The 19,344-nt window shown below is 37.6% G+C and overlaps 1 protein-coding gene across 2 annotated transcripts in view; it reads left to right on the top strand.

Moving 5' to 3' along the window:
* USP6NL (USP6 N-terminal like) overlaps positions 1 to 19,344 on the top strand; it is a 123,397-nt gene that overhangs the window by 88,699 nt on the left and 15,354 nt on the right. For both annotated transcript variants that reach the window (XM_075764100.1, XM_075764016.1), the window contains 7 exons: positions 1,384 to 1,491; positions 4,283 to 4,392; positions 7,090 to 7,138; positions 8,946 to 9,066; positions 13,803 to 13,897; positions 17,137 to 17,202; positions 17,292 to 17,391. In XM_075764100.1, the coding sequence (XP_075620215.1) occupies positions 1,384 to 1,491; positions 4,283 to 4,392; positions 7,090 to 7,138; positions 8,946 to 9,066; positions 13,803 to 13,897; positions 17,137 to 17,202; positions 17,292 to 17,391 (649 nt within the window). The remainder of the gene's footprint in view (positions 1 to 1,383; positions 1,492 to 4,282; positions 4,393 to 7,089; positions 7,139 to 8,945; positions 9,067 to 13,802; positions 13,898 to 17,136; positions 17,203 to 17,291; positions 17,392 to 19,344) is intronic.

Raw genomic sequence — 19,344 nt, 5'->3', positions numbered from 1 at the left:
TTTGGCATAACTGTAGTGGGGTGATGAAACTGCTGGTCTCTCTGTCCTTTCCGTTCTTTTTAAAGTTATATTTGCCAACTCATTTTTCAAACTTTTCTTTTAAAAGTGCTTCCACAATTCTCTATCTCAGTTTTTACTTACTACTTTAACAGCTCTTCTAGTGTTTGGCTGTTTCAGTCTGGGAAGTGCAGAAGATGGGAAAACTGTAAATGCCATAGACTCCTCTGAAACTGGTTGTTCTTCAGTTACATCTCCTAAGAAAACCCAAACCACCACCACACTTTGGATGGTTTGAATTTGTTTTAATTCTATTTTAATAAGAAACTATTATTACAAAGGCTTATTTCTGGCCTTTGGTGTCCACCTGACGTTCTCCCAAAATATTTGGTTAGGACAACAGTAGTCTTGAGAATTTATTCTTCAACCAATTGTCTCCATTAATAACCTTATGGTTGGTGGAGACACTTGAAAATGAGTTACAAAATTATAATTAACTGGCAAAAATGTTTGTTACCAAGGTACACTGTTGCTGTGTACCATGGGTCTGAGGAATACAGCTGGATGTCACTGGGGATATATAACAACATTGCTTTTTTTTTTTTCCTTCTTCTTTTTCTTTTTTTCTTTAAAGTTCCCAGAAAATATTTCACAAATTTGGCTCATTCTGCTCTTCTGCTTTCCAGTAGACAGGCTAATCTCTTCTCAGGATGACTCCACTGCTTGGCTTTCAAAAGACTGAATTATTCTCTCTCTCTGGCAAGCAGTTATCCTTGTGTCTGCATTGATGCACACTGAAATTCTTGGTGTGAGCTGAAGTCTGAATATACATCTATAGAAGATGGACTTTGTAGCACTGTACATTGTTCTTTATCCTTACAGAAGAAACTACTGACCCAACTGTGCTCACACTAGAAGTGTTGCTGTTTTAGCATTGTTAATAATATTAAAGCAGCAAAATTTTCTTTAAAAAGCACAACATTTTTTTTTTTTTGTAGACAGCCTCCGGGATTGCTTTTGCATCTTACATGAGTTTAAAATGTTCATTTGAAAAGGGGACAGGGAAAAAAAAGTCATAACCTTACTTCTGTAAGAGTTACACGTTCTAAAATCCAGACACAAATCTTTGCTGGCATTAAAGACATCTTCAAAGACCTGATAGATCCCAAACACCAGAGATTCCCGATGGCGTCATTGGACACTTTTAGTCCTTCAAAAGACACTGGAGTGCTTTGTCCCCAGCAGGTCATGCCTTTGCTAGGACAATTCATATTATTGTATTTTTCTCTTTAGCATGTTGTATGTCACTGTTCCTTTCATTTAGAACGTCATAGATTGTACTGCATTTATATTTTCTTTTCTTTTCTTTTCTTTTTTTTTTTACAGTTTCATAGGAGAATTTATAAAGGAATCCCACTGCAGTTCAGAGGGCAAGTCTGGTCTTTACTACTTGACGTCCCTAAAATGAAAGAAGAAATGAAAGACTTTTATAATGTGAGTTTGTAGAATTTCCACTTAATTAAAAAATTTTGGATAATAAGACTACAAGCATTATTAAGCTTTTATTGTTATGCAGTGTTTAAAAAAAAAAAAAAGATTAGAAATTGCGTTTAACTCTACTGCTTGTTTTAGCTAGGAAAAAGCTATGTATTGAAAAGCACTTTTCCAGCTTATTTTTTGGTTCTGTAATTCATGTAATTAATCTGATGTTCTTTCTGTTTATTTTCCCATCCTCCAATACTTGCAAAAGCCCTTCTAAAAGCAAAGCAAAACAAAATAAGAAAAAACCCTGTCCCAGTAAGAAGACAGACACCTCTGAAACTACATCTCTTTGAGAAATGTCTATTAAGGAACCACCTTGTTAGCTGAATATCAGTAAGAGGGGTTCCAGTATTCTGGAGGGGATGGAGGTTGGTGACTTAATCTTGTAAAAGCCAGAATGAAATCATCTCCAAGTGAAGCTTAAGTAGCCCTTAGAAAGCACTGTCTGGTTACTTGATTGTATTCTCAGAGGTTAACCCCACAAAACAGGCATAAATTGAGTACTTAAGCAAATCTCCTGCTTAGAATTTAAAGAAAATACCTCTGTGTTACCCCTCTAGCCTTCATCCTCACCCTGAGCAGCATTTAAAGCAACCTCTGAATTATTGTGGCTGCATTTCTCTAATTTTTTCCCTACTAACTCTACTTGTTCTGTGAGTGTGAATACAGCTGATGGCCATCAGAGCTAAACTTCACACCCAAGAGTGGAAAGGCTCATGTGCAGGCCAGTAAGTTAGGCAGAAGGGGAACTGAATCCTTCAAAATTCTGTCTTTTCCTCTCTGTCTGTCTGCTAAAGGATTATAGGGAGAGTTCAGCTAACAGAAAGGCAATTTAGTATTGTAGAGTAGGAATTTAAATGTTCACTGCCTTTTAAAGTAGTAATGTCCAGAGCTTCAAGGAAATGCATTGCATGTTTGATTTTGGCATTTTCTAATAGCGCTTTCTTGTTGCTGAGACTTTGACTCTGAGTAGATGAGGAATCTTGTAAGGTCATGAAAGAAGATCGATCTTGGCATTGATGTTATCTAAATTTTGGTGCCTGTGATCTTCCTCTTAAATTATTGATCGCTCTTTAGTCTGACAGGCTGCTCTTTCTGACTATTATATTTTGTTTAAGTTTGTGAGTAAGACTAGTGGCAGATCTAAAAGGGATAAAACAGAATTCATGCTGAATAATGTAGTTGTGGGAAAGAATACTGAGTAAAGCTAGAAGCATTTAAAAATAGGTGAGTTCATCTTCGGAAATGATTAATGCCATCTAGTGCTCAATGCAAAACAAAGAAGTGTTTGTAGTTCAGCTATAGAAGTAGAAAGAGTTTCTTCCATTGTTATCCTAGCTTGTTTATTTGCGATAAGCTCATTTTACTGCTCTCCATTTTTCCCATTTCCTGAAGTGATATTAGCACTCCTCATTACAAGTAGCACTTACAAATCGCATACCTTAAAATTAGAAGGAAAATATGTACATTTGCTGCAGGCGAAAGAGCTTCTTTCAGTTCTCTGTGCAGGGCAATCACCAGTTCTAAATCTTATGTCCTTTCTGTTTCTCAAACTCTTGGTACCCTTTTTTTTTCACTCATGCTAGGGACTCCCATGATGGCAAGGACTCAGGGTGCTTCTTTTCCTATATTCCAACAAATCATAGGCTCTGGGTCCTCATGCCACCTTAAAACTATAAATTTTCTCTATGCTTCTTTTCTGTCTGTCTGGGAACAAATCATTCTGGATATTAGTACTTTAAATTATACTGAAAGGTGCAGGAAGCTGAGATTGTGGTTAGTGTTGTGCTGGTTAATGCCTCCTACCAGTTGGTTCAGTGACTAATAGCTAATTCCCGATGTGCCTGGATGTTATTTTTCCCTGTTTGATCCCTTTGTCTGTCTTATTTTTGTCTTTACACCTTTCTGTTTTCTTGCAAGCAGAATCTATAGGAGTTCTGCCTTTTGATTGTCTGGGGCATTTTCTAATAACGCCTACTTGGATGTAATGTTTTGAAAATACCATGTTGAATCCAGTTAGAAATGTCTTGCAAACTCAACTTTTAGGGACAGGAGGGAGAATGAATGAATGTCGAGAGACAATTATTGTAGGTGTGAAAAATAAGGTGGTAATCTAACCTGTGGGGGCTTCCTAAGTATTCAATTTCATTAAAAAACATTAAAGCAAGTGCTAAAGTAGAAGTATTCTACAACTAAATTAGATTAGAACAGAAAGAGGAAATGACTAGAGAAATGTCCATTATCTATACTTAGATAATGACTGGCAACTATGTAGCTATTACTTCTGCTTCAAGAAAAAGGCAGGAAAAGTATGAAAACCACATGAAATAATTTGCTAAAAGTCCAGTCTGGAGCACTTGCATCTTAGGTTCTTGTTCCTGAGTAGTAAAATTCCCTTTCTGTCTTTGCCCAGTGATGTGCCTACCTGAGAAATGGCAATTAGAAATTTGAAATGCTGAAACAGAGCCATGAATGTGGGTAGTAAATGGTGTGTCACAAAAATGTGTATTATTGGTCTTTTTACATCTATACTGTGTGAATGTGTCTGACTCTATAGAATTTATATATGTATATGCATATTTTGGAAGTTAAAATTGTTATCTTGTGAGCTGCTATTCTATATTAAGTGTTTTAAATCATGAAATGGCAAATATTTCAATATAGGTGTACAGTCAGGCAGGTTTCTGCTATTTTAGAATTCACAATTTTAAACTTAATTTCTGTTCTTTACTCTTTTTCCCAGAAATTGAAGTGTCAAGCACGAGGGTCTTCACCAGATATTAGGCAAATTGATCTTGATGTAAATCGAACCTACAGAGATCATATCATGTTTCGAGACAGATATGGTGTTAAGTAAGTAAATCGAAAGATTTTGTTTTGCTTGTCTTAAGACCGGCTTCCAATGTGCCTCAAGCCTCTTCGACCCACGTAAGCTCCAGACTTTCAAAGCAGGGTTGTCTGTGTGCAGTGATGTAATTACTGTTGCTGCCGCAAAACCAGATGGTCACTGCCAACCAGCTAGTTTTCCTCACTGTGGTGTGGTCAGTAGCATTCCAAAGAAAACCATTTCTAAATTTCCCATCTTGTTTCATATTTAATAAAAAACACTCTCAGATATTGTAAATACAAAAGCATGGGAATACCAAGCTAATAAATTAATGAAGATTTGTTACCCAATCATCTTATTTAACTGTGTATTTCAGGAACAGAGTAACTTTTTGCATGTCTAATAACTCTTATCTTCCCAGAGATTTTACCCTTCCTTTGGATTTTAAATTCCTCTTCTCCTAGTATCTAATTCGGAACCAAATAAAGCAGTATTTTATATGCGAGCATTTAATTATTTACAAATGTAGGTCTTAATGCTTTTGAATTTCTTCAAAATGTGGGTTTTTTTAATACTGTCATTGGATGAGGAATATTAGGCAGCTGTCATCCTTAAAAACGCTTAATAGTGAAATAAGCGGTGATACAAACATCAACGCTGTTGCTAGCTTGCAGCATCAGCACCCTGCTGAGATGAAGAGGTTATTTTTTTCCCTTCTGTGACTGTATTACTTCAGTGTTTAATCAGCTTTTCTTTCCAAGGCAGGTTCTACGGTAGCCTGCTATTTTCAAAAAGCAATACTCAGAGCTGAGGATTTTAATGTGATAATAAACCAAACGTTTTCTTACATTATTATTCTAGGCATTTTGTGGACAAATTCTAAATATGGGGAATTTCTCTGATGGCTGCAACACAGGATGGAGTACAAAGCCAAAATTTCCAAGTTGAGAGCTATTCTGTGCAGCCACTGTAGTTTAGCTACATTTGTGCGGCACTGTCTGTGCTTCAGTGGACATGCCTCACCTCTCAGTTATACCGGCACAGTCCCGTGCAAAAATGGCTGTGTTGCGTCTTGGCCTTCGTTAGTTTTTATGCACACGTTTTAGGTGTTGGCAGAAGCTTGCTACCTCATCAGTTTGGGGTTAACGCAAGCAGAGCCGGCTCCCGTCCCCATAGCTGTGTTGTAAGCATGCCCTCAGAGGCCGCAGGAAAGCCTTTGGCTGCATAAAGCAATTTCATACTTGGAATAGATCTTGGAATTACTGTACATATATTATGTATTTCCAGTGATGCCTCGATGAAAAATTCAGAAATCATTTCACATAGCAATGAAATAAAGTCCCCTGGGTAAATCAATAGCTTGTTTGACTTTTAAGTAGACTGTAAGTCTTTGAAGGTTCATTCTTTTACAGGTCTTTAGTGGTATCGTCTAGTGTAAATAGCACTAAGATTACTATAGTTCTATGTATCTTACTCTGAATGAGATTGAGGTCTTATGTTCCGTTTCATATGGTCAACTGAAGATGTGGAAGGGTCCTGTGTACATTTGGGATCTTTTAGTTTGTCCTTGTAAAATAAGGCTCCAGCTTAATATCTAGTACTTTAGTTTACGCTTTACGTTGGTTATTGAAGAATGTCTAAGCTTCAGTTCTGCAAGAGGGCAAACAAAAATGCCATAATCTAGATGTTTTGGTAAAAATCTCCAAGTATCCATCCTTTTCCCAACAGAAAATATGCAACTTTTTACTTATGCTTTCTTTTTTTAACCTGTTAATATCTATTTCTATACATTTGATGAGTGGCAGGCAGAGGGGATTTCAGTGGGCAGTAAAAGGACAGTATGCAAAACTCAGCAGTTAAATTTTAGCAGGTTTAGTTGCAGGTGAAAGTAGGCATTCAGGTTTCCAAATCCTCTCCCCAACAAATCACAAAAAGTAGGTGTGAGTTTAAAAATTCATTATGAGAGCTCTCCACCATGAGTTTGATATCCCAATTGGAGACAAGCAGAGTTTTGGTTTGGGTTTGGTTTTTCGTTTTTTTTTTTGTTTTTTTTTTTTTTTTTTTCTGGTAGTCTTATTACCTTCACAAGTTTGACTGTTTTTACAGAAAGCTAGATCAAGACAAAGCTCTTTGTAATACTACCTCAGAAGTACATGGAGCTGAGTACACTCTGGAGGGCTGAGCATAGGATGCCCAGTCGGAGTCAGTATTGTTTTTCTTCAGTTTACAGTAGCAGTCGCTGAAGTAACCTTTAATTTGGGTGCCAAGATTACGACACCTTTGTAGCCGCTTTGTGTATTTTAACTCTTCTACACCTCTGTTTGATATTAGTAACAGCTGTTAGTGTTGTGCAAGCAGAGAAATCAGGTCTGGAGTGTTTAAAGCTTGGCATTCAGAATAAATCAGTGTTTGAAGTGTAGCCCATCCTATGTTTCGCTTTACCTATCTGTAAAAATGATGTGACACCATTGCCTTCTCAAAGTATTACAGGTATTTTCTTGAAACCTTTCCGTACGTAAGACATCAGAAAAGTGCTGAATGTAATGTTGGTTTGAAATCAGAAGCGCCTATCATTGTAAAGTGTGGCTTGTCCTATTCCTTAGTGCTAGACAAGTTAAATTGGGGAAAGAGGTTTCCAAAACATACTTCGCTAGTTTTATGTTCTTCTGTTTTTACAAAAGGCAATATTATAATATTTTCCTTTTCTGCTCTTATTTCTGCAGGCAACAATCTTTATTCCATGTTTTAGCTGCATATTCCATTTATAATACGGTAAGTTCTGTACCTTCACACTTAAATATGATTTCTCTGAACATGCTAGAAGATAATGACTTGCAATTCTGTATCTTCTTTCTCCCTTAAAAAACGCCCAAACAACGGACATTTCAGAGACCTTTGGAAGTACATAAAAATAAATTATTTGTTGACAGGTTTTGAGCTGAAGTTAAAACAAAATGTCTTGATTATGGGTACTTTATTGGACAGACTGAACTGTGCATACAGTTTGACTAAACTAAATATTGTGTCTAATAAGAATATTTTTTCCCCCCATTGTATTATATACCTTCCATTTAAATCATTTGAATGATGGGAAGGAAAACACGCTGCAGAAAGATGCATATTGGAGTAGGGCAGGCATGCTTCATAACCTGAAGGGTTCTAACAAACAGAAAATGGTTTTAAAGGTTGCATCTTCTTTACATAAGCCCTCTTTTAGGGTGTTATGCTTCAATATATATGTTTAAGTACCAAGCTTGGTCCTGAGTGGGGATTTCTTTAAGTGGAGTTTCTAGACTATATCACAAGGGTTAGAAACTTTTGTATTTTGTAATGACTTTTGGCTGCATGCTAAAAAAAGAAAACAGATGCTACCGTCTCCACATTTAACTGTGGTTTTACTGCACTGTGTCCTCATTCTTTGTGCCTGTTTTGATACTTTTTGTACATCTTTCATTGTATATCCACCAGCCGCTCCCTAGAATTCAATGTAAAATTACGTAAAGTTAAGAAGTTGTTACTCTAATTAAATACCGTTTTATTTCATTTTTCAAAGTTCCAGGAAATGTAACCTTTCTGTTCTGTTCCTGTCTCCTCACAATTGTTGGCCCATGAAAGAACTTACATTGCTGGAATTTGTTGTCTTTCACTTGTTATGTTGTCTTACGCTTTTTTTTGTAAGCAGCCTTGACAGACTGAGAAATTAAACTCTGGGAGGGCCTTCATATATCTTCTATAGAATGTTGGACTAGTATTTTCAAGTTGCATGAAAAATGTTTAAAATCAACTGCTAAAGTGTAATGATGGGAATACTGCAGTCAGGTTTTTATTTTGCACTTTGTTGCATTTTTCCCTCTTAATGTTATAGCAGTTCTTTTGCTTTGGTTTTATCTGTAGAGCAAAGTTCTCCTAAGAATGTGTAAACCTGAAAAAACTTACTCAACAGTTAAGTCATTGTCCTTACAAATACTTTATCAGTGGGGTTATCTGAGCAGCTAAATGATAGTGACAGTTGGTTCCTGCCATAAAATTCAAAATTAATAGCAAAGGAAATACTCAAGTTCAGTTTTGGAACAATAAAATTTTTTTCTTGGTGTTTATTACATCTGCTTGCTATGGGCTGCTAAATTTGAGATGGTTTATAGTTATAGGTCACTCTTGAAAAAGTCCTGTGTTTATCGGGTGGTCCCCTGACTGTAAAGCAAAACAAAGCAAGACCCTTTCCCCCCCAAAAAAAACCCCCAAATTACAACTAAATGGAAAATACATCCATTTGGAGAATATTATACAGTTACTTGAAATGATTAGTACTGACAAGGATTTTGTGCATCACTAGAGAGTTCTAATGAACAATCAAGACTTGCAGTTCATTTTTCAATTGGAGGATTGTACCCCTTCTTTCTGTCTATCAATATTAGAAATCTTTAAATAATTAAGTGTGTTTGGTGGTGTCATAATTAGGGAACTCGCACCATCAGGACAGGCATCCTCTTTCCTTCACTAGCTCAAGGAAGAACTAAGAGCTCTTGGTAATGAGGCTTTTGTTTTCAGTGTTTTAATATTTTCACTGTCTGATTTTCAGGAAGTTGGATACTGTCAGGGAATGAGCCAGATCACAGCTTTACTCCTTATGTACATGAATGAAGAAGATGCCTTCTGGGCCTTGGTGAAACTTCTCTCTGGTCCAAAGCATGCTATGCATGGTATGGAGTTTCATGTCACTTAGTACATAGTAGGTTTCAACCTGCCCTATTTAAGTTGTAAATTATTTGAAAATGGAATTATGCTGTTCTGTCTGTACAGTCAAAATAGGACATAACGTGAGCTTTGTACTGGGAGGCATTGCATGTGACTGAAGCTCACCCATGGTGGTAGGTCATCGGTTTTATTTGTGATATCTTTCAAATAGTTCTTAATGAAAATCAGATGTTTCCTGTCGTCTTAATCTCTCAGGGAATGTAACCAGTTGAAAGCTGGTTATGTAGATATATATAAAAGGAATAAAATACTAGTGGAAACTTAATAGAGAATTTATTAAATAATACTGTGGCTATGCTATCATTTGGCAGGACAGGAATCCACAGAAAAAAAGTTGTCACTGTATCTAGGCATTAACTTTGAGTTTCTTTGTTTTATCACAGTATTTCCTGCTCTCATTGTCTTGTTACTTTTATGTTATTGGTAGTTCTCTCTTTCCATGTCAAGTTTAACGTGATCTATGCATATTCCGTGCTGATTGGTATGGAACTACTCCAGGAATTCCAGTATCCTGGAATGTAGATGTTAATGACATGGTGATTCAGAAAAGCTGTAGTTCTTGGAAGCCTGAAAAAGTCAGTATTATCTAGAACTTTTTAGCAAATTTCTAACAGGCTCTGGCTCCTTTTCCTTGCTTAAGACTTCCTCATACTGTGATAGCTTCCTCCCCTGGCTTTTCAGTGTTCCTGCATCTTCTCCACCCCCAACAAGAAGTGCTAGTTGGCCATTTTTCTGTTCCTACTTCTGCAAAGTTATCACCTTTTTTTAAAAAAAACCAAAACAACCCAAGTGCTATCTGACAGTGTCATAAGTGAAATTTTGAATCCCTCAAGAGCTAAAGACTTGCTTGGAGCTTTACAGAGTGATATCACAGACTAAAATAAACTTACAAAAAATCTATAGATTTAATAATTATCAAAAGCTGTGCAACTACAACTGTGCAAATACAACTATGTAGAATACTGGGCTCCTCAAAGGTCACAGAAAATTTTAGGTGTTTGGAGGGGTAAGTCTAAATCAACTCACTATATACCAAATCAATTGATCTGATTTTGGTACATGGGAGCTTCACATAGGCATGGTTGCCTTTTTAAGATGCAGTAGACTGTTACACAGGATTTTAAAACTTTTTCCAGATTTTATGTCTTAGTGTTTTGTCAATGACACCTTTTTTTAAAACAGGAGAGTCCTAACCTTGGAATGTGATGCTGATGGAGAACTCTTAACATGAATGTCTCAGGCTGATTTTTGTAGTCATAATTTTGAACTTGCTGTGATGAACTGGTTCATCTGATAGCTGGTGATGGACTTACGCAGGCAGATGTGTCGCTCGTGTCATACAGGAGTCAGCGCACTGCCTGTGTAACTTACTGAATACCCCGTTCAGACCTCCCTCTCTCCCTTTTTCGTGCCATCCCTTCTTCTTTCCACTCCAAGTTACAGGGCACGCACCTGTCAAATGATGAGAGAGGGAAGGAGGGAGCTTTGAGTAGCCCAAGGCTTGATGAGTTCCTCTGCAGGACATAACCATCGTGCCACAGGTCCATACGCACACTGAAGCTGTCTTGGTAATATCTGTTAAGGAAGCTTGCATTTATAGATATGCTGACAAAACCTTAATTATAACTCGACTGTTCCAAATTTATTGTTTATCATGTGTTACCTACCCAATCTAAGGTCCTGCTTCCAGCAGGTTGGACCAGATAATTTGCAGAAGTCCCAACCTAGATTGTCTATGATTCTTTGAATGTATATGTTTTAAATGAATTTATCCCACAATGCGGCATTGCTGTATATATCACTGTAGATTCTGGAAGGAAAATTGTAAAAACTGACTTAACTGATGTCATATAACTGTTTGCACTTTTTCTGTGTTGTGCTTTGGGGAAAGTAGTTTCAAGCGCTGTTTGCCAACTCTTTAAAGCCTATATCATTTCAATTCAAAATTGCTGATATTCATGAAGGAAAACTTGTATAATTACATTTGATGCCACTGACCATCAAGTGGTTGTCCAAAATGAGTATCTTTATGTAAATTATAGAGGTGGGCTGAGTAATTAAATTAGAATCATATTCACAGGAGTAGGATAGTTAAAAGTTCCTCCCTATAGACAGAAGGGTTTTCATCTTTTTTTTTTTTTTTTTTCCCCCCTCTTCTTTCTGTGATCTGGAAACCTGGAATGCTTTTTGGGTGCAACCCATGTTTCTCAGATACACAGCCAGATTAATTTCTAGCGTAACGCCTCTTGAAATCAAGGGATTAATTTGGCCTCTATGATGTTTCATATTGTAAGGATGATGTAAAGTCTCTAAACGATAAAATATAGGTATCTGACCAGGTGTCTGAAAATGATTTAGATTTTTGAGAGCTCTTTCCATTGAGGTTTTTATAGTCTTAAAAATTCAAGATAATGAATTGGTATATATAAATTAAAAGAACAAGTTTCCATGGAAAAAGCACCTTTATGTTATTAATGATGGCTAATTAGCTTTGATGTAGTCATTCACTGTTTACCTTAAGAAAAAACCAAACACCTCACCTATATTAGTAAAATTTCCTAATATGTGACCTGTCATGTAAATATGATAGAATGTGTATTTGTATCCATGAAATACTAAACCTGTGTGAATCTGAGATAGTAAATCTTGCAGCTTAGTGATCATGCACGGAATTAATAATAATTGGTAACTAGAAAGAAATTTCTTTTTGGTTTGGGACTTTTTTAGTAGGGTTTTTTTGGGTGTGGTTTTTTTATGTGTGTGTGTTTTGGTTTTGTCTTTTTTTTAAGTGACGTGTTCTGTGGGTCCATACTTCTTCCAGTTTGCATACTGCCTATCATTTCTAAGTAAAAACTGTTGAGGTTTTTTGGTAGCCTTTTTAAATCCTAAGAATATGGAGTTGCTGTGCCGGACCTATTTAACCCAGCGTGCTGTTTCTGATAGTGACCAGCAACGCATGCTCAGCAAAGTGTCTGAGAATAAGGCAACCAAAAATCAACACCTCCTGCAAAATGTATTTGAGGCTGAAAGAATTTCTGGAGGAACTTCTTGAAATGGAAATTCGTTTTGCCTTTAATAGTCTCCAGTAGACTTTTCTTCCTTAAATAAGTCATTGCGTTTTGACTATGGATTGTATTCTTCTATTTTTGTTTTGGCACTGTTGCATGATGGTCTCTCGATGATGCCCTCTAGATTTTGCCTTAGAGAAGACACTGAATGTTTATAACCTGTTCACTGCTGGCACTCAGTGGTATTTTCCCTCAGCTGTTTCATTACTGCAGGCCAATCAGACATAGCGTTTTAATTGTTCTTGACACAGAAATGGTTGTATACCAAGCCTACGTGCTCACTGATTTCTTCAAGGAAGCCCAGTACATTTGAGACACGACCTCTCTTTGTAAAAAACACATTGATTCCTCTCTACATCACATTCGTCTGGACGTCCACTTACAACAACTTTCTTTATTAAGATTTCTGTTGGTTTCTTCTCAGAGTATTGGCCTGAATATAGGACAGATATTAGACTGACCACCCATTAAAGAAAAGCTGACATGTCAGCCATTTTCCAGACTCCTGGTATTTTAAGCAAGAGGTGTCATAGAACCCTTAATGCTTCAGCTAGTTAGTCTTTGAGTTCTTTTAGAGCTATTTATGGTTCTGACTTGGGAACCTCCCCAGTGTCTTCCATGCTAAAATTTAATTTGTTTTTAATATTGACTTTTATCTTCTCTGAGCACTTCTAAAAATCTTCACAGACTGTTGAATCTACAAGTTCTCTGTCAGACTTTCTGCCTCCAAGGTGTTTGAAAATAGATCTATTAGTATTTTTTTAATGCCTTTTGTGTTTTGGGGGGGAAGCTTGCTTTTTTACATTTTTATACTGCCAGTGTTTGATCATCTCTGTTTTTCTGATCTGAACACAGCTTCAGCTTTTTGAAGGATCTTCTCTGAATGATCTCCTTTCCTGCTGTATAGCTGTGCTAGCTTTCCTTTACATTGCAAGTTTTTTGGCTAGTATTATGTTTGCTCTGAGCCTGTTTTTAACTCTGCTGATAACTCAATTGGAATGGGATCTTAGTGCTTTCCTTTTCCAGCATATGATGGCTAAAACTGCTTAAGATTTTTTTTTTATATGCTCTTAGTTTCAGTTGTGTGAGCTCACAATCTTTACTTTATACTATATATTAATTAAATTTGTTCTGGCAGAATATCCCTCTTTTTTTATGGTCTTTTCTTCAGTGCAGACAGTTCTAATAGCTGCCTATGCTGTTTGCCCTTCTGTCATGACTTTGCTGGGCATAATCCTGATTTATGTCTTTTTGCTTTTAAAAGTTTTAGTTGGTGTGGGTTGTGGGAGTTTTTATTTTGTTTTTTAAAGAATAATTACAAATTTGGTTTCCCCATGATCTTAGAGTGAGTAGACTACCATAGGACTGATGGATCTGCTGTCATCTACCATTACTAATCTAATAACAGTCACTGAGGGAACACATTGATGTTTTGCTGTAGTCATTTAGGCAGGACTATGTGCATATCTGTATGTGGACATCATAATATTGCTCTGAATATCTGTTCAGATCCAGTGGTCTATAGAAGGATAACGTTCTCAGAGCTCTGAATGCCTTTTAATGTCATTTTTATAGTACATATACCTGTTACATGTTCGACTTTCTTTTCTTAGGTTTTTTTATTCCTGGTTTTCCAAAACTGTTGAGGTTTCAAGAACATCATGACAAAATACTGAAAAAATTTTTGTCCAAACTTAAGCAGCATTTGGTAAGTATTTATATCATAATAAAAGCAGTACCAATTTACAGCTTGCTACCTTGTTTCAGTTCAGGTTAACCCACTAGGTTAAGAATACCTTAAGCCTCAGAAAAAAATGCAGAGCTCTAAGAGGCAGAAGTGTTGCTGTTTTCATTATAGACAAATTTATAGTGCACCTTGGTAGAGTTACGATAAAATTGGATGCTAAGAGTAATTAAATTGTGTGTCTGTCTCATTTTTTGACCTCTGACTCACGGAAAATAAGTGGTCCTTCTACCTAGCCTTGTGCAAACTACTGTGTGGCAAGCCGATGTTAAACATTTTATGAAGAGTTTATTGTCTGTAGAGCTTTGTGGCTCATCTCTGGACAGAGGTGACTTTGCAACCAACCAGTTTTAATCTCTGTTTAAAAAATAACCTTTATAAGAGAAGTTAATGATCCTTTTAAAATTTGCACATATTCAGTAGTATTTGCACAAAGCTAAATGTTGAGTGTTCTCTCTTCTAATGCCCTTAAATAGGAAATAGTATGTTCTTTATTTTTTTGCTAATATTTGCTGTATACATTCTAAGGAACAAATTATTTTTCTAATGGGAGAGAACTGCCCTTCCAATAGTCATCAAGAATTTTCTTTTACAATCACATTGTTTCCGCCAGAATCCATCTCCAAGTCTTAAAAGGTAGTTGCAACTACATCTCAGTTTCAGCAAAATCTTGTAAGAGTGATAGCTGCTTACAAACATTATCTTCCCGAGACTATATTATTTTCTGTTTACTGCATCTCCTTAGGAAAAGAAAAAAAAGACAATTCGGGAGCAGACTAGCACCTTGGCAATGATGAACTGCATCTAATGTGTGCCTGTTGTATTATAAAATAGAATTTAATGTCTTTTTTTAACAACATGCTGTAAGACCTGCTCATAACATGGAATTAGGCAGATCTGGCTGGAAAAAACCCAGCACTCTTCTGTTAAAATGTCAAGTCACAATTAGTCATGCAAGATGATCTTGTCATTTTAAGAAAAAAATAAATAAATCAAGACCAGTTCTGTAACTAACTTGACTCTGAAATTAAAGTTGTGGATTTAGTTTTTACAGTACATGCAAGATGATGATTCTCTTTTAGAAGTATAGTCTTATTTGTATTTTTGAGATTGTCATGTTTCAGGAACAAAATATAGAATAATCTCAAGAAGATTGGGTGGTTTTCACAGTAAATGGTAAAAGACCCTTATACTTACTAAAAATCCAAAAATAATTATGCATGATTGAGGTGATACAGCCTGAGGCTGACACATTATTAAATTTTGTGTATTACTTATATACCTCTTCTTACTGCATTTAATAATCAAGAACTTTTTTTTTGTCATCCATCCCTGTCCCCTGTCTCCTCCCCCGCCTCACCTTGACTCACTTGAAAAAGTTTGAAAAATGCAGAAAGTTGCTTTAGTAACTGAAAAGCTAATTTAAATCAAGTGCTTTGATAGCTCCCTTCTGAGAGCGCTCTTGGTCACTTGTTTAGAGGGATCCAAAAAACATTCACTCTCTATATATTTATTATATGTATTTTTCTTTTCAGTTTTAAATCAGAACTTAATTCTATTTTTGTGTGGATTAGTTTAGTGGCATTGAATTTAAGAGCAATCAGGTTTTTTTAATCAGAGAAAAGCATGGTCCATTTTATCTATCAGCAGGCTGATGGCCATTCTTACAGGTTAGAAAAATCTCAGAATAAAGTGCTTTTTGTTCTATCTGCTTTTTTTTAAAGACTGCCAAAATGAAAACCTCATAAAGATTATTTCAATTACATTAAGAATTACTTTTCCTCATATCTTACTGTGAATGTATCACTAAGGTAAGCCCATTTTAACTTGCAGAAAGATGAAGGTAAGACCTGCAGATAAACCAGAGAGATATGGTCCATTGCTTAGTCAGTGTTTGTATACTTGAAATTTTTGGAAAAGCTGAATGTGGTGAGTGTAGAGTATGATGTTATCCCAAACTTAAAATTCAGAATTTCTTAATGTTTCAGCTTTTACTTTGGCTTTTCCTCTAACTGTGCAAAGAACTTTGAAGCGCTCAATGAAACTGCTAAGAGCCTTTAGCCATCTTTGAATGGGGTAGTGTGTCAGATGGACCATCTATGCTCTGAGGGAAATTAGGCCTTAATTAATTCCCCTTAATTAATGAATGAAATTCCTTATCAGCCCAAGTGCTGTTTTTGAGGTCCTGTGTTCAAAGAATTCAACTGGTTTAGGCTGGTTTCTGGTAGATAGGTATTCTTGTCAGAAAATATTTCAACCTTTGGCATGAATTGGCAGCCTTGCTATAGAGAAATGAAAGACTAAATCAACCCAGTGCCTGAACTCTGGTTGCTCCAGAATATTGATTTATTTTCTTGAGAGAGGATTTAATCCTCTGCTACCTCTGTCCCAAGAATAAGATGGAGGTTTAAGACGTGTTATACCTCTGCATCTCCAAATGCATGTTTCTTCAGGTGATAAAGTTGATGAAGAAACACTATAAAAGACATAAATTGTATTTGTTAGATTGAAGTAACAATGTTTCATGTAGTTAATTCTTTAATTAATCCTGCATGGCTGGCAGGTCGAAGGAGGTGATCCTGCCCCTCTACTCTGCTCTTGTGAGACCCCACCTGGAGTACTGCGTCCAGCTCTGGGGGCCCCAGTACAGGAGAGACATGGAGCTGTTGGAGTGAGTCCAGAGGAGGCCACAAAGCTGATCAGAGGGCTGGAGCACCATTCTCAGCCTGGAGAAGAGAAGGCTCTGGGGAGACCTCAGAGCAGCCTGCCAGTACCTGAAGGGCCTACAGGAAAGCTGGACAGGGACTGTTTACAAGGGCAGGGAGTGACAGGACAAGGGGGAATGGCCTTAAGCTGAAGGAGGGGAGATTTAGATTAGATGTTAGGAAGAAATTCTTCCCTGTGAGGGTAGTGAGACACTGGCACAGGTTGCCCAGAGAAGCTGTGGATGCCCCTGGATCCCTGGCAGTGTTCAAGGCCAGGCTGGATGGGGCTTTGGGCAACGTGGTCTAGTGGAGGGTGTCCCTGCCCATGGCAGGGGGGTTGGAACTAGATGATCTCTAAGGTCCCTTCCAACCCAAAGCAGTCTGTGATTCTATGAATATTGGGTACATTAGACTCAAGGTGAAAATGCTTTTTCATGGGCAGTCCAAGGCATTACTTGATTTTTTGTGAGTATTTTTAAACTTCTGTGGTTTTTACAGGACTCCCAGGATATGTCCACTAGCTTTTACACAACAAAGTGGTTTTTCCAGTGTTTCCTTGATCGTGTGAGTATGTTTTCCATTTTCTATTTCTGGTTTTAATTGTGACTTGGGACAGACGGTTTTCACAGTGTTGCCTAATTCTGTCATTGCAGACTCCCTTTACATTAAGCCTCAGGATATGGGATATCTACATACTTGAAGGAGAGCGGATTCTCACTGCTATGTCTTACACAATTCTGAAACTACACAGAAGTAAGAAATCTCTCAAATTCAATCTTTGAATGCTAAATGGAGATTCAGCTGGTTTTGTTCTTATTTTGTGTAGCTTGACTTTGTCTTGAAAAATCTGTTTCCCATTTGCCTTATGCTATTTCTGGCAGGTATCTTTCTTTCCTTATGGACTAAAAGATCAAAATCTTTGCTTTGTTAATGTGTGTGATTGCCAAAGAAAAATATTTATTTCAGTAAGAAAGCTATTTAAACATTTACATGAGGTGAGCTTTATTGTGGATTAAACAATGAGGGGAAAAATGTACTTCCATGGTTTGGAAATGGCTTGTTAGCCCCTGCAGGTTTTAAATTAATAAAAAGTGCACAAAGACTCCAGAGTCTGCCACTAAATACCTGAAATTCTATCAGCAAACAACTCAGCAATGAGGAATTACCAGTGCATGTCTCTCTCTATACCATTGTTTGCCCAAGACTGTAATTAAAATTCAGAATTTCTGTAGTCTGTGTGGATGGCCTTCTCTTCCATCTCTTGCCTTTAGATAAAGTAAAATTTGAGATTTTGAACACAAGAATTGTCCAAAGCATCTATGCTTGGTTCCCCAAAGTGATTCAGCACCTCATGTTCCAAAGGTTCCAAAAAGCTTTTGAGGATGGATATTAGCTTCTAAATATACTTGAAGCATTTCTGCAGATGATATCACGTAGCTCGAGTTTGATAAAGTCTTACTCTGGGACTTTGCTTTCTTAGTGAAGTCCTTTAACTCTATTTAAATTCAGAGGTCTGCATGGAACTCTGCAGAACTGATGTCTTAATTTGCTTGCTAGTTTACCCTCCTTGAACTGTAGTGATACTACCTCACTGTCTCACTGGGGTGTATTCTTTAGTTTGTTCATAAACTGCTTTGAAAAATGAAAAAGGTTACTTTTTAAATTAGAATCATAAATTGCTTTGGGTTGGAAGGGACCTTAGAGATCATCTAGTTCCAACCGCCCCTGCCATGGGCAGGGACACCCTCCACTACATCTGGTTGCCCAAAGCCCCATCCAGCCTGGCCTTGAACACTGCCAGGGTTGGGGCATCCACAGCTTCTCTGGGCAACCTGTGCCAGTGCCTTACCACCCTCACAGGGAAGAATTTCTTCCTAACATCTAGTCTAAATCTCCCCTCCTTCAGCTTAAGGCCATTCCCCCTTGTCCTGTCACTCCCTGCCCTTGTAAACAGTCCCTGTCCAGCTTTCCTGTAGGCCCTTTAGGTACTGGCAGGCTGCTCTAAGGTCTCCCCAGAGCCTTCTCTTCTCCAGGCTGAACAACCCCAACTCTCTCAGCCTGTCCTCGTAGAAGAGGAGCTCCAGCCCTCTGATCAGCTTCGTGGCCCTCCTCTGGACTCACTCCAACAGCTCCATGTCTCTCCTGTACTGGGGCCCCCAGAGCTGGACGCAGTACTCCAGGTGGGGTCTCGCAGGAGCGGAGCAGAGGGGCAGGATCACCTCCTTCAACCTGCTGGTCATACCTCTTGTGATGCAGCCCAGGACACGGTTGGCTTTCTGGGCTGCAAGCGCACATTGATGGCTCATGCTGAGCTTCTCATGAGTCAATACCCTCGAGTCCTTCTCCTCAGGGCTGCTTTCAATCCATTCCTCACCCAGCCTATAGCTGTGCTTGGGATTGCCCCAACCCATGTGCAGGACCTTGCACTTGGCCTTATTGAACTTCATGAGGCTCACAAGAGGCTACCTTTCAAGCCTGTCTAGTTCCCTCTGGATGGCATCCCTTCCCTCCAGCATGTCAACTGCACCACACAGCTTAGTGTCATCAGCAAACTTGCACTTGATTCCACTGTCCATGTCACCGACAAAGATGTTAAATAGTATAATTGTTGTACTTAAGAAAGCTGAATATTTAGAGGGAAATCGTTACACTTAGCATTTTGATTTATCTTATTTGCAAATAGTACCTTATGTCAACAGAGAATGT

Source organism: Balearica regulorum, chromosome 1, assembly GCF_011004875.1.
Source record: "Balearica regulorum gibbericeps isolate bBalReg1 chromosome 1, bBalReg1.pri, whole genome shotgun sequence".
In the NCBI taxonomy this organism is placed as follows: domain Eukaryota; kingdom Metazoa; phylum Chordata; class Aves; order Gruiformes; family Gruidae; genus Balearica; species Balearica regulorum.
The sequence above is the reverse complement of the archived record's forward strand: the minus strand, read 5'-3'. Positions and strand labels throughout refer to the sequence as shown.